Source organism: Berghia stephanieae, chromosome 6 (genome assembly GCF_034508935.2).
Source record: "Berghia stephanieae isolate SIO BIC M18660-M18661 chromosome 6, UCSD_Bste_1.3, whole genome shotgun sequence".
Lineage (NCBI taxonomy): Eukaryota > Metazoa > Mollusca > Gastropoda > Nudibranchia > Aeolidiidae > Berghia > Berghia stephanieae.
The window spans coordinates 39,229,055-39,253,487 of NC_088365.1; the positions used below are offsets into that span (position 1 = coordinate 39,229,055).

Below are 24,433 nucleotides of genomic sequence, written 5' to 3' on the forward strand. Positions count from 1 at the left end.
TCCCATCCAACCACCCGCCCAAGTAATCTCATTCCAAGACAAAGACAGAAAGCAAATTGGAAAACAGATATAGATGATAGAAGAGACAGCAATGTCACCCTGCCCACTATGGGAGGCCAGGAACCCCACCCAGATAAATAGGGAATGAGATTAGCGGAAGAGTAGCGTCCCTTGATTGGACGTCACCGGTGGAGAAGTTATTTGTAAACAAACCAACTACAAGCCAAGCACTCCAAATAAAAAGTTTATTATTCATATTTCTGTACAGAAATGCATATCATAATCAACGTTATGCATTTTTGTACAGAAATATGAATAATAAACTTTTCATTTGGAGTGCTTGGCTTGTAGTTGGTTTGTTTACAAATAACTTCTCCACCGGTGACGTCCAATCAAGGGACGCTACTCTTCCGCTAATCTCATCTCCTATAGATAGATTTATGTATTTACTAATTTCGTCATTAAGGAAAGGGAAAAAGGCATCTTAATTGCAAAATAAGGCGAATAAACTTGACTTTAACCTGATTTCTATATACAGGGCTGTACATGGCAAATGGAAAAAAGATAATCTGATAACAACTCACACACTGCCTTGTTAAAAAATTAACGGTCTCTGTAGGAGATGGTTGTACATGTACTTGTAAAAAAAAAAAAAAATTAAACTAGTATAACATGCATAGCCAACTAGCATTATAATAATATTCATTCAACTTTATCAAACTAAGACCTGTTTTTGAAGTGGGGGTTTCTACTTCATTTACAGAAAGAACTAAGGTCATCACCTGATTGTTTAATGATATGTACGTATTCTTTTATCACTACTGCCACTACTACTACTGCATATTACTGTCAGAGATTTTCCTTTTCTTTGTATTCTGCTTCAGATGTTGGACCAGATCGCTTTTTTTGCTCCATTGCTGGATGGTATGAAAACTTAAAATTTTTGAAGCCTTTGCCTTTAGAGTCCTCATTCACTTTCCAGCTGTTCGCATGTAAGTAGCAAAGGCCTGAAATAACGGCTATGTATAGAATCTTCTCTATAGAAATACTCTATATGGTCTTTTCACAAATAATGAACGTTCATTTAATCTTATGAATGGCTTCACAAGTCCTTAAGTCAAACCTGTTTGATGTGCCTGTGATTATATTACTCATTACAATGAAAGATTATTCTACTCTAGGCCCTGTGACGATATAATACTTTATTACCATTTCTAGTAATTCTAGTACATCTAATTTCCTCTCTTTTGTTGATGTAACAAATTTGGAGGGTGGAAGCTGCTGTAGAAAATGCATCCTTTTCTTAGGTCTGACTAGTTGGCAATAGATCAAAAAAATCTTGTCAGCCTGATGAAGCCCTGCCATGAGCGCATAAATCTGGATATATTGTCGAAAGGAAAGCTAGGCTTTTATTGATAATGGGAAGCCTGACCTCGAGACAATTCCCTGTTTCTCCGAGGAGCTGACAATATTGTATTTCTAAATGCAGGCAAACTTGCTCTAGATAAGCCAAAGCGGAGCTTGTACGTGGCATGTCTTTCCATGCGCTTTTGTCTGTTTACGGTGCCTGCAACACATTTAGGTCATATCAGTATCAGCGCCAGTAAAAAGGATGAAAATTGGATAGTAAAAACATCCTAGATGTACAATTAAAAGGACTTGAGGAAAAAGTAAGACGAAGGGGAATGGCTGAAATAGGGAACAGTGTAGATTCCAAGAGCACACTATCACTATCAGTGTACTTAGTTTGAGATCACCTAAAAGTCTCATCCAGGCTCAAATGTTTACAAACCATATGTTAAAAATTAAAAAAATAACAGTACATAACAGAGAGATGATTTGCCAGGAAAAAAAATATCATCTCCCAAAACTAACTATACATTTGACTGTTTCCCTCCCAACCAAGGATTCCGGACAGAGTCAAGAAAAAACTAGTAATATTCCAAGACAGACAGAAAGCAATTGGAAAACCGATACAGGGGGATAGAAGACACCTACATCCCTGCCCACTAAGGGAGGTCAGGAACCCCACCCAGGATGCGCATTTGATTTCTGGTCATTAGCTAATTCCTACACTAAGTGAATAGGGTGAGGTACCATGGAAAGAGCTAGAGTATGCTGGGCCATAAAAAAACACCGTAAAGCCTTCCGGTGAGTAAGTATCCTTTTGTGAAACTGGCCTAAGGCCTATAGTGGAATCTTCCCTAAACAAACATTCACCATTATCTTAGAAGACTTTAATAGCCATCACTGTGATTTGAGGTGTTCCAAAAATGATCCCCCAGGAATTTCAGTCAGTACATGGTCCAATCAATCAGAACTCACACTGCTATACAACTCAAATAAATAAGGTACTCTGAAATCAGCAAGATGAAAAAAAGAATTCACCCTAGACCTTGCCTTTGTCTAAAAAAAAAATAAAAATGGAAATCCAATACCCGCAACAAGAGACGTTTTTATTTTTAAGGGTTTTACGGCGCTCGCAACACATTAAGGTCATATCAGCGCCAGTAAAAAGGAAGAAAATGGGTAGTAAAAAGTTCTTAAGTTTTGTTTTTGTTTTTAAGGGTTTTACGGCGCTTGCAACACATTAAGGTCATATCAGCGCCAGTAAAAAGGGAAAAAATGGGATAGTAAAAAGTTCTAGAATTACAATTAAAGCATCCAAGAATAAGGCAGACAAAGGGGAATTGGTTCAAAAGAGAACAGATGTAGATTCCAAGAGCATACTATCAGTGTACTTAAATTGAGATCAACTAAAAGTCTCATCCAGACACAAGCACAGGTCCCCACTAAGAGGAATACACTCAAATGTTTACAAATAATATATAATACATAAATAAAACATAATAGAGTGCATAACAGAGAGATGATTTACAAGGAAAAAAATATCATCTCCCAAGACTATAACTATACATTCGACTGTTTCCCTCCCAGCCAAGGAACTCCGGCAAGGGTCAGGACAAAACTAAGTAATCTCATTCCAAGACAATGACAGGAAACAATTGGAAAACGGGTATGGGGGATAGAAGACACAGCATGTACCTCCCTGCCCACTATGGGAGGTCAGGATCCCCACCCAGAAAGTTCTTAAGCACAAAATAAAAGATAAGACAAAAGGGAATTGGTTCAAATAGGGAACAGATGTAGATTCCAAGAGCACACCGTCAAAGTACTTAGTTTGAGATCACCTAAAAGTCTCATCCAGATCAACATTTTTTTCAAAGGATTGAATTTATATTCCACAAATTAATAAAGGGAAATAATCATTGTAATGTTTAATCTATATAAGCAATTGATTTTCTGATTGAATACCTTCCAATCAAAGATGTTGATTTAAATTTATTATTAATCAACATAATATTTGTAACAAATAGTGAATGTATCAATACTATCTGAAAACATTAAAAGTATATTCGAGGCCAACATGAATATTTTATGCAAATCTCCAATACAATATGAAAGATTTTAGTGAAAAACTGGCGTCATATAATCAACTAGATTTTTTTTAATTGTTGAAAATCATTTATGATAGAGAGGTATTATGGTATAATTCAAATTTTAGAGCTACACGGGAATGAACAATATTATGCTGTTGATTGTTTTTTATGTTTTTAAGGGCTTCACGGCGCTTGCAACGCATTTAGGTTATATCAGCGCCAGCAAAAAGGAAGAAAATGGGATAGTGAAAAGTTCTAGAATTACAAATAAAGCACCCAAGAAAAAGTAAGACATAGGGGAACTGGGAACAAATAGGGATCAGATGTAGATTCCAAGAGCACTCATTCAAGTGTCCCAATTTTTTCCCTTATTATCCTTTGCTCCATTCCTTCCTCAAACTAATTTCCCCCAGCCAACGTTAAAAAAAATAAATTTATAATTATCAGTTACAGGTTTTTTATCGTGCCCAAATGACTTTGACCTTGACTTGGAGCTTATCCGTACATTTACTGACCAACGAATAAACAAATAGTCATCAAAATTATCCACGGATAAGCGGATACTCATCGAATAATCTAATAATAGCAATGCACAGTAAGAGGTAGAAGCATAGCCTGCTCATTGGGATAGGATAATAACAAAAATACGAGTGCGAGCTGTAGGGACGGGGTTGAGGCGGCTTTGCAGTTTTTAGGAAATAAGACTCATTTATAAAACCAACTTGAAATTCTTCTAAATAATAAACACCTATGGAAATGCGACCATATAATAAATGTGTGGGTCCCTGACATAATCAGTCACGTGGTGAAAATTTTTGTTTGTTGTTTTGCATTTTTTGAAAGCCCAATGTCTCCTGAGCATTTAAATCTTTATTTGAAGCAAATCAGGTGATTTTTCATGAAGTTATGGTCATATGCATGGGCAAGGGTGTGAAACCCTAATTTTGAGAAAATCACTTCCAAAGTTGACAAGAGTTGAAATTAAGTATAATAATTACCTTCATAAAAAAATTTAAATAAAATATTTAGGAGTAGAATTCATTCAAAATATTTCATCAATATGTAGAGAAAAGTTTTGATTTAATGATTCTTGATTAGAACTCATTTTCCATAAAAATTGACCTCTTGACTAAAATTGTCAATATCTTCATTCGAAGCTCTTCACCATGCGACTGATTATCTCAAGGACACCCACAAATGATCATTAAATTTTTAAAGCTCATTATTATTTTTCAAAATACTACTATTGGCAGCTGTAAGCAACCCGACAACCTTTTGATGACACTGCCACAACAACATCAGCATCGCCAACCATGTCTAGGTCTACGTCATCACACGACGCAAAGCAACCCGACACAGCTATTAGATGATTTGTTGCATGGATCTGTAACGAATAAAAATGATTATCCGTTGAGCACCCATCCGTGTTTTATCCACGGACAACTGGTTATGAGTGGATAATCGGTCTCCCTCAACATATCAACAATGTCAAGTGGAAATTTGTCTTCGGGTTTATTCCAAGGGAAAACAGGAATAGCCCAGGCATCATGGAGAGATAGCTTGCTGAAGGCACATAATGTGATGGATATTTAATGAACCAGGGTTCATAGCAGTCTGTAACCATATGGCTGATTTGTTGGGGCTTTTTTTTTTTTGTCTTTGAGGGTTTTACTGCGCTTGCAACACACCAAGGTCATATCAGCGCCAGTAAAAAGGAAGAAAATAGAAAAAAGTTCTAGAATTACAATTAAAGCATACAAGAAAAGGTAAGACGAAGGAGAATAGTACAAATAAGGGATTGGTGAAGATTCCAAGAGCATACCATCAATGTACTTAGTTTGAGATCACCTAAAAGTCTCGTCCAGAACAAACGCAGGCCCCTACTATGAGGAATACACTCAAATGCTTACATTATAAATTCAAAATAACAAATATAATACAGTGGAACCTCCCGATAACAACATGCCACGGGACCGAGTTTTTATGTCGTTATCCGGAGGTGTCGTTAGATGGCGTGGTAAGGCCCGTGGGACCAGTTTTTATTAACATTGACAAAACAAACAAAACATTGTAGTGTATTCTTCTTAGAGGGTTCTTGTGCATTTGTCTGGATGAGACTTCTAGGTGATCTGAACTGAGTACACTGATAGTGTGCTCCTGGAATCTACACCTGTTCCCTATTTAAACCATTCCCCTTTGACTTACTTTTTCTTATGTCATTTCAATTGTAAATCTGGAATGTTTTTAACTATCCAATTTTCTTCCTTTTTACTGGCGCTGATATGACATAGATGTGTCACAAGCGCTGTAAAACCCTTTAAAACAAAAACAAGTAATTCGGACGCTGCGAGTTAGATAAAATTCCCCCTCCCACAAAAACACAACAACTACTACTATACTACTACTACTATTATTATTACTACTACTACTACTTCTATCACCACATAATATCACATTTTCCAAGATTTTGTGTTTACTTGCTTACACTTACAATTATACCTTGTTTTTTATTAATGCATATCAGCCAAGATCCGTAAAAAAAAGCTGCGTTCTCATTGGTTTCAAAAGCTGCGCTATCATTGGTTCAAGCAGAAATCATTTTTACAAACTTTGAGTACTCATACTCGGTATATTTAGTATCAGATATCTACGAAAATCGCCAAAATGATGACGCCATTCGGAGGTTTTATCAAAAAGTGCGTCGTTATTTGGAGGGGTTTTTTAAAATTGATCTTAAATAGAAAAAAGTCGGGACCAGGGGCCAATGTCGTTATCAGGAGGTTGTCACTACTCAGGGGTGTCATAATCAGGAGGTTCCACTGTAATAAATAACAGAGATGATTTACAAGGAAAAAAATATCTCCCAAAACTAAAACTACATTTTCCTCCCAGCCAAGGGCTCCAGTCAGAGTCAGGACAAAACTAAGTCATCTCATTCCAAGACAAAGACAGAAAGCAATTGGAAAACATGAATAGGGGTATAGAAGACACAGCAAGTACCTCCCTGCCCACTATGGGAGGTCAGGAACCCCACCCAGACCGTATGGCTGACCACACTGCCCCCCCCCCCCCCATCAACAGGTGATTATGGCAAGGCGATGAGTTCAAGGAAACTGTGCTGGAGTGTCTATATTTTCATTCTTTTTTTAAAAATTTAAATAAACTGAATTCAGAAAGATTTACATCCCTGTGAATAAACACCAAAACTGATTTTTGGAAAGCTTACCACCTAATCACCTAAATCATGGTGATTGTGTCTTACTCTTGCACTTAATAAAGCTTTTTTATAATTCATTCTCAGTAACTTTCCAATATTAACTCTAAACACAAATATGTTATCAAATCAATATTCTAGTAAAACAAGTTGAAGGGAAACAGCAAATGTAATTATGGTTTAGTAGTAATATTAAATAAATACACAAAAGAAATGGTAAAAGCGTTAGCAAGATTATCAACCTATTCCCATTAGAGAGCCATATAACATTTCTCCAATTCTCCAAAAAGGCTTTGGTTATCATAATCACCTTGCCCTTTTGCTTCATGACAAAGCTTTGCTGATATCAACAAGACAATGAACCCAAGTAACAGCATGATAGGAAATGGTAACACATGATAACATCACTAATAAATTCAAAATGATGGAATGAAACACAATGAATAAAAATGAACATCAGCTACCACGCTTGAAATACAATATTCAAAAGTACATATTTACTCCTTTGTAATAGAGTTCCTATAATAGCCCAGTTTAAGTGCGGTTATGTGGTCTTGTAGTATGACTCATTTTCGGATTGGAAGGTCCTGGTTTCGAGCCTCGCTCGGCGCAAAGTTGAATCCCGGAAAGACTCATTACTCACATTCTCTAACCATTCTCAGGTGTAAAATGAGTACCTGGCCTTTTACAGAGTTGTCTCTGTCCTATTATATATGTATCTTGTTGTTGTTGGTCAGGGTCCCTTTGCAAAGCGCTTCGAGCATGTTCAGTAAATATTGTGCTATAAAAGAAAAAAGCTCTGTAACTAACATCTTCACTTAAGTAGCTCAGCTCTATAACGGTCTATAAGAACAAACAGCTGAGTGACGTCAACCCTAATAAACAATTGCAGTAGGACCCCTACTCTCCCTATACTTCTGCAACAAAAAATAAAAAGCTAGGACTTGGTTCCTTCCCACACTAATGATTAACCACTTTGGGAGCCCAATCAATTCCAATAAGAACAATAAAAATACAAAGACATTATTGAGGATATCATACTGCATCCTCAGCTGAGTCAAATTGGACTAGAGTTACTACTTGTGGGACTCAACTTATCAGAATCACTTGTAAGAATCTCATCCCCAGAATCGTCTCTGTTGCTCCCTTCTCCCACCAACTCAACAACCTTATTCCCTAGTAGGTCTTTCTCAAATTCCAGGAGTTGCCCCATGAACGTAAAGTTCGGCGAGATGTTGGGCTTGCACTGCTTCACATGGTCGTATGCCTGGTTCAGACTCATACCTTCTTGACCCATCAGATAGGCAACAGTGATAGTTACAGATCGGCTGATTCCAGCGAGGCAGTGGACCAAAACACCCTTTTTATTCTTTCTTGCCTCATCTGTAGCAAATAAGAAAAGGACATTAAAGAATAAAAAATAGACAGAATTGTGTATCCAAACTGTGGAAAAATATTATAAACCACACCCATTAACAGTGAACTGGAACCTAAGATGCCGTCTTCCAAAAAAGTTAGTAATTAGCCAAAAAGGAGGAAAACTTATCAGGCCATAAGTCAAACTTAAACAGAATTCAAAATGACACTTTATATCCCATTTAGGCAATATGTAATATATTACTACTACTATAAATAAATCTATTCTAAGCATAAGGTTTCACGTAACTTTTTATTACTCTTTCCCCAAAACAGTCAATAGACCTGTAAATAAGCTCTATAAAAAATGACTGAGACTGAAACTGAACCTCACTGAAATCGATTCTTTGTATCAGAAAAATCCAAAGAATCGAGATGAATAGTGAACAGCAAGCTCACTTGAGCAAAACAATGGCAAAAAATTAAATTACGTGGGAATTAATTAGGCAACTTACAATTAGGTACCCAATCTCAATCAGTGAAGAAACAGTCAACCAGTTTGTTTACAACGTGAGGCAATCGAGATGTGCTTGTAGCAATCATATAACTTTCGATTTGAAGGTGTCTTCATAACACACTTGCGGCTGTCGCATTAAACTTTTAGGTTCCATCGAGTAAATGTGGTCAATTTTGGCTTAGACGAAACAGTGAAATTTATCGCTCGGCGGCTAATTTAAAATTGGCTACCTTTGGGATCACGACAGGTTTGGAATGTGAAAAGATAATTTCACGAAGGCTGTGTGAAAATACACTGGGATGTGTTCAGACACGCCAATTCTAAGAAGTGTCGCTTAACCTTGGCAATATTTCCATCGTATACATAAACGGCCCTTGAGCTATGCATAGCGCTGTGGAACATTCCTAAATACTTCACGGTCATTCGACTACTATTCATGAATTCTTTCTTTCCTTTTTTAAAATATTTGAATTTGACGAATTGACTGATTTCAGTTAATTGACTGAGAATTTACAGGCCTAAGTCAATAATGCCTACAATTGTTACGCATAACACTGTTACATGAAGAGTAGAGATGATGATAAACCTTTGGAGTTGCCACCTGGTGGGTCATGCAACTTCGTACATCTTTTTGTCTCCTAATTGAATCAGACTTTTTTGCATTATCTCAACATAATCAGAATAATCAGATAGGTCTTACTTATGATGTGTGTGTGTGTATGTGCGTGAGAGAGAGAGAGAGAGAGAGAGAGAGAGAGAGAGAGAGAGAGAGAGAGAGTTATTTTTATCTAATGGATTATGGATGTATAATAATCTTTTTAAATGGACCACTAACTGTAATAGCACTATTGACCTTCTTACAAATAAAATCTAGAATCAATTTGGTTTTCGGTGTGTCTATCAGACAATATCCATGTTGTTTTGTGGATATTTGTATGGGGAAAGACACTGTCACCAATCACCAAGCCATTAAGTACGCATAAATCAATGAAAAGTTCACCATGTTCATTCATAGTACAAACTGATTGTGTGCCCATGATGTATTCCTTCCTCTGTTATCTGGTCCTATTTTTGCATTAACATCCGGAGGAAAAGCATGACATTCATTTATCACCCTCATACCTATATGGAAATCAACAAATCTATCACAGAAAAACAAATTCAGAATATACAACACCAGACCTGCCGTTTGTGCCGATTTAATCGGGACCGTCCCGATATTTATGCGAAATTTGCCGCTGTCCCGATTTTTCTTTTTACCCGATTTTTTTTAGTTAGAAAAAAAAATTGGCGGAGATATTTATTTTAGCGGTAATCAAATGATGAGGTGACCGTATGTGTATAACATATCCCCACCCCATTGTACGGTATCGATATAATGATATCGGTAATGTTGCCCAGTCATAAGTATTTCTTTTTATAGTATGGGCAGACGGGAATGAATTCGTAGGTGCTATTGTTTCATAGAAGACATTGATACCTGTGTTGTGGTTTATTTCAATACCGGATCAGCACGTTGCCGTCGTGCAGGAGCTTGCGTGCCCCAATGACCCTGAAGGTGATACCACCTTGGATGCAATCGTGCTGGATAGGGACAAGACGAAGGATGATCCAACCCGGCGTTCAGACTAGACTTGCCTTTTCCTGACCCACACTTCTAATCATGAAAGGTACAAGGAGGAAATTTATTCATACTGGCTCAGACGGCGCCCAGCAAAAAAAAAAAAAGGTCCGTGTAGCTGCTGAACGAAGTCCTGCAGCCTCGTAAAATAAGCAAGACTTCAACCACATATTACAAAACAACATCGTACTAGGAGAATGATTGAGAATAATGTCTCTTAATGTGGAAGGCATTTCAATGCAAAAATGCGACTATCTCAGTAGACTTCTTAAAGGCCATAGTATTGATATCTTGCTTCTGCAAGAAACACACTTGGATCATAAGTCAGCTCCATCCAAATCCAACATTGCCGGATATACAGAAGTCAACAAACAACCCCACCCAAAATATGGCATAAGCACATACGCCAGAAACCCAGAACAAGTGTACGACCTTGGAGGTACAACTGATGACACTAGTACACGGAGAAGCACAATAAAAGTTGGGAACCTGGAGATCACAAACATCTACAAACTTCCATCGATCAAATGGTCTGAACCACCAAAACATCTGCAACATCCTGCACTGATTATTGGAGATTTAAATAGCCACCACAATAACTGGGGATACAAAGAAGCCAACCCACCAGGCATTGAACTACAGGCGTGGATAAACCAAGTCGATGCTCGTCTTCTTTACACCCCAAATAGCCGTGGAACTTTCAGATCAGCTCGCTGGAAGAAAGAATACACCCCTGACCTGGCACTTCTGACGAAAAACAAGAATCACAAACCACTTGATGCAGCTAGAGAAGTCCTTGGAGCATTTCCAAGTACCTAGGAGGTTGGACCCAAAGCAGTTCGTCTGATATTTCTGTCAGAAAAGCATTGGCTTGGAGTGCCTGTCACAAACTCAGGAAAATCTGGAGTTCAAACCTACAGAGGGAAATAAAGAAGAGACTGTTCCTGGCAACAGTAGAGTCAGTGCTTCTATATGGAGCAGCGACATGGACTCCTATTAAAGCCCTTGAGAAGCAACTGGACGGCTGCTACATCTGTATGCTGCGGATAGCCCTCAATGTAAGCTGGAAAGAGCACATATCAAATGAAGTGCTCTACAGCAGACCTGCCAACCCTCACAGGATGAAAAGTGTATTCCATGACCCTAAAAAGTGTGTTTTTTTTTAGCAAAAAAGTGTATTTTGTCCGCACATGTGGAAAAAAAGTGAGCACTATACAAAAATTTATATAAGAGCTAACATCAATCCCAAATCAAAATAAACTCTGATCTTCATCATTCAAGCAATCTCTAGTAATTACAAAATTATCGATTTATCGAGAAACTAAAACTTAATGGCCATTTAAAATTAGCATAAGGCTCAGAAATTGCAATATTAAAGGAAATTGCTTTCGAAACACTCAAAGAAATGACCAAAAGGCCCTTAACATGTTGGTAGTATTGATGCTAGTGTCAGTGGAAGAAGTGTTGGTTGTTGTAGCGATGGTGCTCTAGTGGTGGTGGTGGTGGTGATGATGATGAAGCTGTGGTGGCGGTGATGATGATGAAGCTGTGGTGGCGGTGGTGGTAGAAGTGATGTGGTGGTGGTTGTGGCAGTGACAATGCTGTGATGGCAGTTGTAGAAGTGATGATGTCATGATGTTGATGGTAAGAGATGCTGATGAAGTTGTGGTGGTGATATCTGCTAGCCCAGTACATCAGTAATGAGAAAGTTTTGAGATAAAATATCTGGGAGAGTGGTCTTCAATTCAATAGATGACAATTTGCAACAGTAGCAAGATATTTTCCAAATATATTATCTAATGATCCATATCTCTCTCTCTCTCTTTATTTTCTACTACTACTCCTACTACTACTATTATTACTTCTATATACTACTAATACTATTTCTTTGGTCAAATGATGAGAAATTCGCAAAGTATGTAATATGCAGAGACAAGTTAAATACTTCTAAAATGGTACTAAAAAATTCATTTTGAACCAAATACCGTTCTTAAAGCTGCCCACTTAGTAATTCAAGACTCGTCCAAAATAATAAAGGAAAAAAAAAGATCATTATACATTTTATAAAACAAAATAGAGTAGTTTAGTTATTATAAAAGGGAAATAACCCATTTATGTTTAAGTTAATTAGCAATACAGTTTTTAATTGAAGGCTTCATAGTCAAAGATGTTGGTTCAATTAAATTTTCACTTAGAATCTTCTATTTAATAAGTGGCAAGTTTAAATGTGGTCTGAGACTATTTAAAGTATAAAACAAGCTTATATGCATAATTCTATGCAAATCCTCAAAAATGTATGAGAAAAATATTGGTGAAAACCGGCATCATATAAGCAACTGAAATGATAACTATAGTATTAAATGTGATGCATCATTCATTCAGAAACACGGTCAACAGTTAGTGTACGACATGTGTGTATCAATGCATCAAATGTATCATCAACATCATTCACATCACTGTACTACATGTGTGTATCAATGCATCAAATGTATCATCAAGATCATTCACATCACACATCTTTTTAAAAAATCGTATTAAATCCACTAAAATCGTATCCGCGTATTCGGAGTCAAAAAATCGTACTAAAATACGATCAATCGTACTGGTTGGCAGGTCTGAGAGCTCTACAGTGACCTCCCCCCAGTGACCTCGAAGATTCAAAAGAGAAGACTGAGACTTGCGGGGCACTGCTGGAGACACAAGGAGGAGATTGCAAGCAGTCTTGTGCTATGGGAACCACCCGAGCGAACCAGAAGCAGGCAGAATAAAACCTACATTGACACAGGAATGGACAACACCCGGGAGCTGCGTACGCTTATGGAGGACAGGACAGAATGGCGAAGACTTGTGGCTCATGTTGGGTGCCCCAAGGGGCGGCCTAAAAAAAAATATTCAAACCTTCACAAACAGATGTCTTCCAAACATACTTGGCATCAGATGGCCTGAGAAAATAAGACGTGGCTAAAAGCTGAACAAGAGGAAATTAGCTAAGAAATCTTGGCAAGGAAATGGAAAATAATTGGCCAGACTTTCAGAAAACCAACAACAGACATTAAGAGACAAGTTGTGGACCGGAACCCTCAGGAAAAAAGGAAGATTGGAAGACAAAAGAAAACAGAGAGAAGGACTTGTGAGGAAGAGGTGAAGTTGGCTGGAATTGGAATGTCCTGGGAAGAGATGAAGAAGAAGGCAAAGAATAGAATATGGTGGAGATGTATTGTTAAAACCCTATGTTCCGCAAGGAATGTAAAGGATAAAATGAAAAAAAATTTTGATTGTAATATATTTCACAATAATCAGATAAATCTTATGATAAAATGAAAGTGTAAGAGATTTTGGTTTAATGATCCCGAGTACTGAACCTCTCAAAGAAAGCAATTTACAGACAGTAATTAAATGTTAAGTGAATGGGACTAATGATGAGTAATGACCCACAGCGGATCCGTCGAAGATTATCATCATGGCTATATAATACAAATACCACAAATACTTCACATCCAATCCCCTACTGCACAGAAAAGGACTTCGTCAGGAATTAAACCAAGTCGTCCTAATCGGGAACAAACAAAAAAAAAAAAATCAGCAAAGGGACAAAAGATTGGGGGTGGATAAGACCCTACCAACCACCTGAAAAAAACATGGTGTGTAAAAATTCTTTTGAAAATTTGTTATTTATAATAGAAAATACTTACCAATAAATCGAATGGCACCTGGGAAGTGACCCGACAGGTTTTGTGACCAATGATCCGAAATGGGAATTTGGTAATAACGAAAGTTTTTCTCATTTTCAAACATATTGGGCACATTCGTGGTTACATTGAGTATATATGAAATGCCATATGTTTGGAGCTGAGTTAAATCTGCAGAATTTTTGGCACTTCCAAGGTAGAGGTAAGGAAGAACTTTAACAGGAAAAGGACAAGAAATAGGACTGGTACTGCCAGTATTGCAAGTGGAAAGGGTGTCTGCATCTCCAAAACGAGGCTCCTCAGAAATGCGCAGATTGCAGAGACCCATGATGTGACTCTCATTGTTAAGATTTTGGCAGTACTCTGGAAATCGTTCTTCAAATGTAGAAAATCCACCTGTGAATAAAGATGAAAAGATAATGAAACCAAAAATTTTAAGAACAACAAAATTAAATTTCTTTATTCTAAGAATGGATCTTTAAATCTTTTTTAAAATATTGTGATCAACATTTCCATGGCATTTAAAAGAAACCTACATCAAATTAAATGGGGATTTTTAAAATAATAATAATAATAATATCGCCTAGATTAAACCTATTTCCAGGGCTGAAGAATCATCCTGTTTCTGAGATAGGGGGCTCCAGCGGAAACCCTAATGCCAAAGAAGTAATTTATGGAAACACCCTATTTCTAGTTTATGGGGTCGGAGCGGACCCCCTAACTCCAAAGAAGGAATTTACGGAAATTTCCTTTTCTTTGTTGTGGGGTCCATTTGGACCCCATGCATTTCATTGGAAATTGAATTATTCTATTGTTTGGCTCTAATCTTATTTTACAGTACAGGAAAAAAATTCCGGGTTCTGGGCAACTTCCGTCAAATTCAGGAGAGGTCAATTTGTTCCAAGGATACCCCCCCCCCCCCCACCACATCATCACTACTACTACGACGATCATCACTACCACTACTACTGCAACCACCACCACCACATCATTATCACTACCACTACTACTACAACTACCACCACCACCACATCATTATCACTAATGTTTTGCTTGTTTTTAAGTGTTTTACGGCGCTTGCAACACATTAACGTTATAATATCGGCGCCAGTAAAAAGGAAGAAAATGGGTTAGTAAAAAGTTCTAGAATTACAATTAGAGCACCCAAGAAAAGGTAAGACAAAGGGGAATTGGTTCAAATAGGAAATAGATGTAAATTCCAAGAGCATACCAAAGTACCTAGTTTGAGATCACCTAAAAGTCCATCCAGACACAAGTAGAGGCCCCCACTAAGAGGAATACACTCAAATGTTTTACAAATCATCATATATAATACAACGAAAACATGATACAGTGCATAACAGAGAGATGATTTACAAGGAAAAAAATATCATCTCCCAAAACTATACATTTGACTGTTTCCCTCCCAGCCAGGTGTCCCGGCCAGTGCCATGACAAAACCAAGTAATCTCATTCCAAGACAGATAGAAAGCTAGTTGGAAAACAGATATAGGGGGATAGAAGACAAAGTAAGTACCTCCCTGCCCACTATGGGAGGTCAGGAACCCCATCATTATCACTATCACAAACAACCACCATCAGAACCACAATCATCACTACCACCACTACACCCAATACTGCCACATCATCTGAACTAACACTACTACAACTACCACCACCACATCATCACATCTACAGCTACAACCAACACCACCATATCATCATCACTACATCTACAGCTACAACCACCACCACTATCACTACTACTACTACCACCACCACCACATAATCATCACTATCACCCTTACCACTACTACATCCAATACTGCCACATCATCTGAACTAACACTACTACAACCAAATCATCATCACTACCACTATTACAACCACTACCACCACATCATCATCACTACTACTACTACAACCACCACCACCACATCATGATCACAGCCTCTACTACTACAACCACCGACACAATATCTATATCACTACTGCTACTACAACCACCACCACATCATCTACAACCACTACTACAACCACCACCACATCATCACCACTATCACAACTACTACAACCACCACCACCACTACCACTACTACATCAAATACTGCCACATCATCTGAACTAACATTACTCAACCACATCATCATCACTACCACTACCACCACATCATCATCACTACCACTACCACCACATCATCATCACTACCTCTACTACTACAACCACATCATCATCACTACTACTTATACAACCACCACCACATCATCATCACTACCTCTACTACTAAAACCACCGACACCATATCATTGTCACTACCGCTACTACTACACCACCACCACATCATCATCACTACCACTACTACATCTACCACCACCACATCATCACTAGAATTACAGCTACAACTACCACCACCACATCATCATCACTACCACTACTAAAACCACCACCACAATCACTACCACTACAACCACCACCACCTTCAATACTGCCACATCATCTGAACTAACACTACTACGACCACATCATCATCACTACCACCACTATTACTACAACCACCACCTCATCACTACGACTACCAACACCACATCATTATCACTACCACTGCTACTACACCACCACCGCATCATCATCACTAGAACTACAACTAGAACCACCACCACTACTACTACAACCACCGCCACATCAGCATCACAAGAATTACAGCTACAACCACCACCATTAGATGTTGGTACATTATACCTACAAAGACGGTAATTTGTGTATTAATAAAGCCATAGAATAGGTTTATCCATGGGGTCCATTTGGACCCCAAAGCCTAAAATGGGAGGTTTCCAGTTTTTATCTCTATAACTGTCAGGGTGTCCAACCGGACCCCATAAACAGGGAATCTCAAATTCCAGGGGTGGTGCTTCGTGGTGAGTAAACTATGCACGTGAGAAATTCATAATTTGGACACATTATAGAATGGGCCATTCTAGGAGAAATTTCAGCTTCGTGGCTTAAAAAATGACAATTTTAGGGCGAAAAAAACCTGGTGCTGGGGTCCAAATGAGAAGGGTTAAAAGAAAGCACATGACATAACAAAACATGAAACCTCTTGCATATTAGTGTATCTATATAAAATTTATTTTAAATAATCCTAAAGATAGGCAGAATAGACACCCCTGAAAAGACACTCCAAATGTATATCAGTGGTGATAACGGCAATTTGTCAAAAAAAAGAGGAAGAAGAATCAGCCCATCAAGCAAACGCATACCAAATGCCAAAAGTACATGTACTTGTACATGAGTACGGTGAGAGACTGAGTGAAGCACCTTTTCCATGGACTCAACTATGCACAGAACGGGGCTCAAACCCAGGGCCTGCCGATCTGAAAGTGTGTGTCATACTCGACATAGTCTCATAATATCTAGCAAACTTAAAAATACTTTTATTATTATAAAATGGAGTGGCGCATGGTCGATTAATTTTTATATATCATCACAATGTATGCCCGAATATGTTAATAATGAGAGAAATCATCGCACTGTACAGACAAATATGGCAGCCTGAATATTAACTGATCTGGGACACAAATTACCACTGGCATTTTTTTCAGATTAGAGTCGTCCCTTCCTGTACCAACCAAATCCCCGACCATCCAAATAATCAAACTACGGACGTGAGCGACTTTTTAGAAAATAACCCGATGACATCATCTATGAAGATTACTTTCGCCACTATGAACTTATTCAAATTCACAATTTTGTACAGGTAAGTTGAAAAATTTTCAAGTCTTACGGGTTACATGTCATTCACCCTTATTTACAAATAAGCGGTATGTAACTGTAACTCGCCTAACAGAAATAATACAATGAATGGTATAAAACTTGGCGGGGAAAAGTCAGTTGACACCCCAAACCGAACATCATCTCTTCCCATTTTGTGACATTGCTTTTTGAAAACAGCATTGGACAGTCTATATCCCTTGTAAGGCGTGACGAGAGTCTTAGTAGACGGTAGGGGACTGAACGACTCTACTTGGTACTTTTCACGCATAGTTTGGCATTTTGCATAAAATCTTTTTGCTGTGTTCATCAAGCATGTCTGGCAATAATAAAAAACTTTTCATCTGCCAATAATCATATTTTTTGGCCCAATTTTTCTAACCTTTGAGTGATGGGTCTCAGAAAAAGTTCCACAGATTTTGTTTTTATGGATGGATTTTAATGATTTAGTTTTATTTTCTTCAGGAGAACTTACTGTGTCGTTTGGTGTAGTTTATTTTTAAATCAATGACAATTTACTGTATCTTTTGATTGTGGATAAAATAAGGCATAATTTAGCTTTGGATAATTAAAAAATTAGAAATTTGTAAATCAAAATTTCATGTCGGCACATGGATTTAACATCTTAACTTTTTAATAAAATTAAATTCTGGGCAAAGCTGTATACCGCATCCATGAAATTCGTTCCTGCATAATCCTTACTTAACTCACTCAACCCTAACACTGACTATATCCGTAGCTTACCCGGATCACAATTATAGGCGTAGTATCAAAGTCAAAGCTAATGTTCTTAATTTTTACACGTTAATGGTAGTTGAATAAAACTATCTATGCACATGCTCATTATAAATATATTTTTTTCTCCAATCTTGAAAAGTAGCAAAAATCTCTAGGTTTGAGTGAGTTAAATCTAAGCGGCCATTTTTGAAATCCAAATGGTGGTTACTACCGGGAAATGCAACAGTTTCAGGTCACAAAGTCTGTCAGTAAATAACAAAGGCAAAGGCAAATAGAAGACCATTTTTCAGCCTTTAATTTAAATTTTGTTTAAACTAAAATAACTTTTCTTCTGCTTATCTGATTTCCACAATTTTGGTATAATTAGAATCGTGTTGAAAAGCACTTTATAATGATATTATAGGTTTCATTGAGCTCAATCCAATTGGAATTTTTTAAACAAAGTACCTACTTACTTAGTCATGTCTTAGTCAAGGTGCTGGGGTGTTTGGTTTTCCTATTACTAGATAGCTATTAATTATGGCTGTCATTATCCCCAGACACCTGTCTGGGGATAATGAAAATTCGTTATCCCCAGACACCTGTCTGGGGATAACCAAATTTCGTTAATCCCAGACCGATATTTGAAACTCCGTTCTTTTAAACAATTATACACATTCCAGAATATGGAATGTTTCCAAATGCACATAGAAATAAGGAAAGTTAATAAAATATCTATAAAAACATAAAATTAACCAACATTAAATCAGTTGTTACTACATATACACAATATGCGTCGACTTTGAAGTGGGTGTCATGGCCGATAGGTTTAGTCGTCTGCCCTGGAAGTTTTACCAGAATCGACGTTATGGGTTCAAATCCTGGTTCTGCCACTTTTTTTTCTTTTTACATTCCGACTTCTTTTTACAGAACATTGCAAGGGATAAATGTCCCATCCATCCTCCCCAACCCCACCCCTTTCTTTTTTTAAAAACTCTCTCCCTCTTAGTTCCGTTCTAGTTTCTGGCAAATTGTCATGTTCGTCCCCATTCCGATCTCAAAAAGTGTCTAAAAAGGATAAATAATTAATAAGCAAACAAACAGAAATATTCAGAGAGCGACCAAATGGTCAGATAGAGGAGAAAAAAACAAACGATAATTTAAAAAAAAAAAAAAACAATTTTAAGAAATTCATGCTCAGAAACGGGACAAAAGGTCAAACAAAAAGGAGAAAATAATAGACTCGCACAAAAAAAAAAAAAAAAAAAAAGAGGTGAGGGGAGGATGGATGGGACATTTATCCCTTGCAACGTTCTGTAAAAAGAAGACGGAATGGTAAAAAAGAAATGAAAAAGTGGCGGAACCAGGATTCGTACCCGCAACGTCGATTCTGGTAAAACTTCGAGGGCAGACTACTAAGCCATTCGGCCATGACACCCACTTCGAAGCCGATGCATATTGTGTATATGTAGTAACAACTGATTTAATGTTGGTTAATTTTATGTTTTTATGGATATTTAATAATAATAATAATAATAAATGGCATTTATAAAGCGCTTTACCCCGTTGTCACAGGCTCTAAGCGCTTTACAGTGATATAAAACAAAACATATTACAGAGAGACAAGTGTGAACGAAACGTGATACGAATTCAACTTAACAACAACAAAATATGAAAATAATATTGCAACATTATGACGTAAAAAGATAAAACTTTAAGCGAGATTTGAACGTTGTCAACGAATCCGAGCATCTCACGTGTGATGGGAGAGAGTTCCAAAAATGGGGGGGCCGAAAATTGAAAAGACTGTTCACCTATTTTACGGAATGGCTTAGGTTTGAGTACAAATCATATAGGCAACTCTTTTTTCCACAGGAAACCAATGTAACTCACGGAGAAGAAGAGTTGCTGACGAGTATTTTTTGTTATTGCGTACAATGAGCCTGGCTGCGTTATTTTGAGCAACCCGAAGTTTGCTAATTTTGTCCTTAGCTAAATTCGCCCAAAGGGAGTTACATTAGTCCAATTTAGATAAAACCTGGGAATTAATTAAAAGTTCTGCTATATGCTTCGGTATTAAATTACGAATTTTGCTTATTTTTTTCCTTTCTATGTACATAGATTGTATGGTGTTATTCACGTGGCTTGTCATGGAAAGATCTTTATCAATGATGACACCAAGGTTTTTTGCTTTATTTGAAAATTCTATTGTGCTATTTCCGAGAGTAATAGGTAATTTATTTCCTTATTTCTATGTGCATTCGGAGACATTCCATATTCCGGAATGTGGATAATTGTTTAAAAGAGCGGAGTTTCAAATATCTGTCTGGGGATAACGAAATTTGTTTATCCCCAGACAGGTGTCTGGGGATAACGAATTTTCATTATCCCCAGACAGGTGTCTGGGGATAATCACAGCGATTAATTATTTATTAAGTATTAATTTAAGGATTAGTTAAACGTAGTGTTTTTATACACCTCCGTTGACGGTGTATCTTAACGGACCGTTTTTATACACCTCCGTCACACATGCGCATCCCACCCAATTTCATCAGCGATATTGTGTTTCTGTATTTAGACATGGCGAAAGTTATATTGTAACATCTGTAGGATGTTTTTGTTAATAAAGTTATATAAAAATAATAATAATAAATAATTTAAAAAATCGAAATATAAAACCAGAAAATAGATAGAAGTTGCATTGAAGGTAAAATAATGTTTTAGAAAGACATTAAATGTGATGAACATTCAGGTGGATCCGTAGGGCAGTGGACAAGCTGTGAGACTTGATAGTACTGGGTTCGATTCCCGTTGTAGACATATTTTTAAAATAATGTTACTTTATTGAGAAAGACATCATTTTTTTTTTTTCTTTCTTTCTTTCTTTGTTTTTTTTTTTCAAAAACTTCGATTTTGATTTTCGAAAATTATTTATTTATATGAGATCAGTATTTGTGTGCCATGTTTCTTTTTACTTTTGATTTTTAAAATTATTGTTATTAATTCTTAAATTTATTATCATTGTATATACGTACATCTGTAATCACTAAGCAGCGTGCTAAACTACAATCTAAAACTATTTAAACCTCATGGACGTATGCAGCAACATTTTCATTAATTTACCATCACCGTCAACGGAGGTGCATAAAAACGCCACCTTAGTCTTAGTTAACTACGGAATATTAAAACTAAATCTAGACTTACCCAAAAGGAATGAAGCTCTAGATCCATCTTGCTTTAATTTCTTCAACAACAGGTTGATAACAGATGATGGGTTAGCATTTAGGTCCGTTGAACAAGCATCGTATAGGATGACTGACCCGAACTTCGAATGTTTAGTAAATCGCTCTTTTGCCTCGTTGTTTTGTATAACCGAGCTGATGTTGAGGTTTCCACGTTTCAATCTCTTGAGCATGAGTGATGGCATGGTGATGTTGATAGCGGTTCGAATATGAGATTGACTATATTCTGATTGCGATCGGCAGTCAATGAGCAAAATGCCCTTGGGATTTTTCCCTAGTTCCTCTCTCAGGCGATCTGGGCACCAATATTCGCTTGTCTGTTGTTGGCTGGACATTTCGAACGAGTCGAAGTCGATTGAAGGTGACGGCATTTGAGTTTAAAACAAGATAAATACTCCCCTTTTCAGCAATTCCAGTTTAGAATAACACTGACAAATCAAAGAAGTAGCACTGTATTAGATAATACAGCATTTATGATTGGTAAATGATTCCCGTAATAGCCCAAAGAACACAAATCACAAATGGAATCCAGACGATGAATGATAAATGATAATGATAATGATATCCGTGGTTGTGAAATGATTGTGAGGTACAAGGATGTCCGCAATCAAAATTCTACGGTTTTACGCATACTTACATAATTTAACAATAACTTTTGTCATCCATTCATATTTTAGTTGAAACAAAGTCTTAATGACTTAATGGTCAAAATTTCCCGATGAACTCCTAAATATTCACCGATGCCGTTTTCAATGTCCGTCGACCTGCTTGGCTTCCTCTCTCTTGTGTACTTGTGTAGGTAGTTTAGTGTCCTCGACAGACCGGAAATCGATGTGAAAGCAACCAACGAATGAAAAGTAGGTCATATAGTTCCGCCTCTTTTACCGTTTGGGGAGCTCATGAATAGGTAAATTACGAAGTTCGGTCGATGTTTCAACCATTCAAGTAGTTCATTTGTTACGTTATTTTCTAAAAATAGACATAACATAACACGCTCAATTTCCCGTGACGTCATATCTACAAGTGATAACAAGTATCGGTATGCTAGTCACCTGTGCTTGATCTATGCAGCAGTGTAGTATGGTCTATTTTTAGCAACGAAAAAAAGCACGAGCAATAACGATACAAGAAAACAAACTTTTAAACTGAGGAGTTTCAACAAGGATAATCACTATTGATGTGTTTAATTCTTGAGTTTATTTCAGTGGATTATTGTGTATCGTGTATTAAATAATTCGTTACATTGATTTGATTTTGTATAATGAAAGATGGAGAGTATGTTGCCTCATTTAACATCTTGCCTTTTTCATGATTATACGAGCATCACCTTGTCTTATCTTTATTACGTTTTCATATATAATTGATGGCTATCAGTAGTTATGATTTTTATTAGTTCTATTTAGTTATTTATTTGTTTTAGGGTTTTATTGCCCATGGATTGTTTAGTTGTAGAATCTTAGCTGCTAGATAATAGATTTTAGCACATTTGGGGACGAATGCTATGAGGGGCGGTTGGACGTTATTGCACAACCCTCCATCATTAGTGTTCCTCAGTCCCCTGTTTTAGAGGGTTCAAAGGAATTGATTACGTCTTATTTTCACATGTTTCTTTGTGGTAGTGGTGTTCCTGGATCCACGGGAAATGACATTATAAGTTACGTCAGGACAGAACATCAGAGTTCACATTAGCCTTGTTTCAATAATTTGTCACAGAAAACAATGGGCATAATCATAATACGATGGGGTTACCATATCGGGCACTATCACTAAGGGTGTGGCTTAGCTTTGGCGCAGTCTGATTCGAGGGACATAGACGGAATGACTACAGCCAAACACAGCGAATGCTATGAGGCTTGATCTAATCAGCCAGATGTCACGGGGTTTGAAGAATTATCCATATAATTAATATTCATTAGCAACGTGTATCCTTAGTGTTTTCCAATGCGTCGCCCCCTCGTCCCTCCCCCTTTCCCCCCTCTATGTATTGGGAGCAGATACCTTACAGATAGACACTCAGTGGAGGGGAACATAGCCACGCCTCTGGGACAGTCGCAAGGCTGAACTATGAAAAATATCGATAACCTACGATGGAGACGTGAAAATTAGGGGCTCCTTCTATATGTGCGTGTTTAATGTCAAGTCAGTAAATCAGTAAACGTGGCATTCGTGTATTGATGGTGTGTGGTTAACTAAAATACACGCCGTTTCTGCCCCCTGTATCAATCGTACCTTATAGTTTATAGAACGTTTTTGATGTTACGGATAGCTGATGTCATAATTTGGATATGATAGATGGGATAGATGCTTGCTAGGACATCATAGAGTACAATAAGTAGATTGGATAAATGCGTTTACTTCCATGATCAGTGTTAGGAGATGCGGTTAGTCGCATTCACAGACTTAACAACAACCTCTTTTTATTGGCTAAACGGATGTATGCCGCAATTTCGCACGTTCTTCACATTTCACACACAGTTTCTATTAATACTAGGTATCTATTAATACTAGGTATGTGTCACCATCAGTTAGAGATACTGATCAGCAAGTTCAAAGAGGTGAGTTTCATTCTTTGTGTCTTCTCATTAATACGTGAAATGTCGGTTGATAGTTGTGTAACATCAAAAAGAAATGTAGATCGTCTTCACAGAATTCATCAAAAATCGGAGTAGGAGGAGCTTCTTTTACCTACTGTTATTATCTGACATGGCGGTTTGCAAGCTAAAAACAGCAAAATTTGCATTAAAAATTTGCAAAAAATTGCGATTAATTTTCTTAAAAACCCATAATTAGTTCATGAAAGAGAAAGGTATTTGCTTATTTTTTAGGGTTTCACGGCGCTTGCAACAAATATAAGTTCATATCAGCGCCA

General features: G+C 37.3%; 1 protein-coding gene and 1 long non-coding RNA gene across 2 annotated transcripts in view; both read right to left on the minus strand.

Annotated features, from left to right (window-relative positions):
* Positions 1-22,482, minus strand: part of LOC144975009 (uncharacterized) — a 40,376-nt gene extending 17,894 nt beyond the window's left edge. The window contains exon 1 of the long non-coding RNA XR_013645846.1: positions 22,202-22,482. This is a non-coding gene — a long non-coding RNA (uncharacterized LOC144975009). The remainder of the gene's footprint in view (positions 1-22,201) is intronic.
* LOC144975008 (dual specificity protein phosphatase 7-like) lies at positions 863-22,353 on the minus strand. The gene is made up of 3 exons (XM_078918655.1): positions 21,527-22,353; positions 13,841-14,233; positions 863-8,037 (listed from the first exon to the last, which is right to left on the minus strand). The coding sequence occupies exons 1-3, from the start codon at positions 21,933-21,935 to the stop codon at positions 7,712-7,714; spliced, it is 1,128 nt and encodes a 375-aa protein (XP_078774781.1). The 5' UTR covers positions 21,936-22,353; the 3' UTR covers positions 863-7,711.
* Positions 22,483-24,433: the final 1,951 nt, after the last annotated feature.

What these genes read in the sequence shown, in the direction of transcription:
- LOC144975008 (XM_078918655.1), bottom strand. Translation starts at nt 21,935, where the DNA reads ATGCCGTCACCTTCAATCGACTTCGACTCGTTCGAAATGTCCAGCCAA. An exon ending in TAGAGCTTCATTCCTTTTGG is followed by an intron (nt 14,234 to 21,526) that starts GTAAGTCTAGAT and finishes CTTTATTCACAG; the next exon opens with GTGGATTTTCTACATTTGAA. An exon ending in AGGTGCCATTCGATTTATTG is followed by an intron (nt 8,038 to 13,840) that starts GTAAGTATTTTC and finishes TATTTGCTACAG; the next exon opens with ATGAGGCAAGAAAGAATAAA.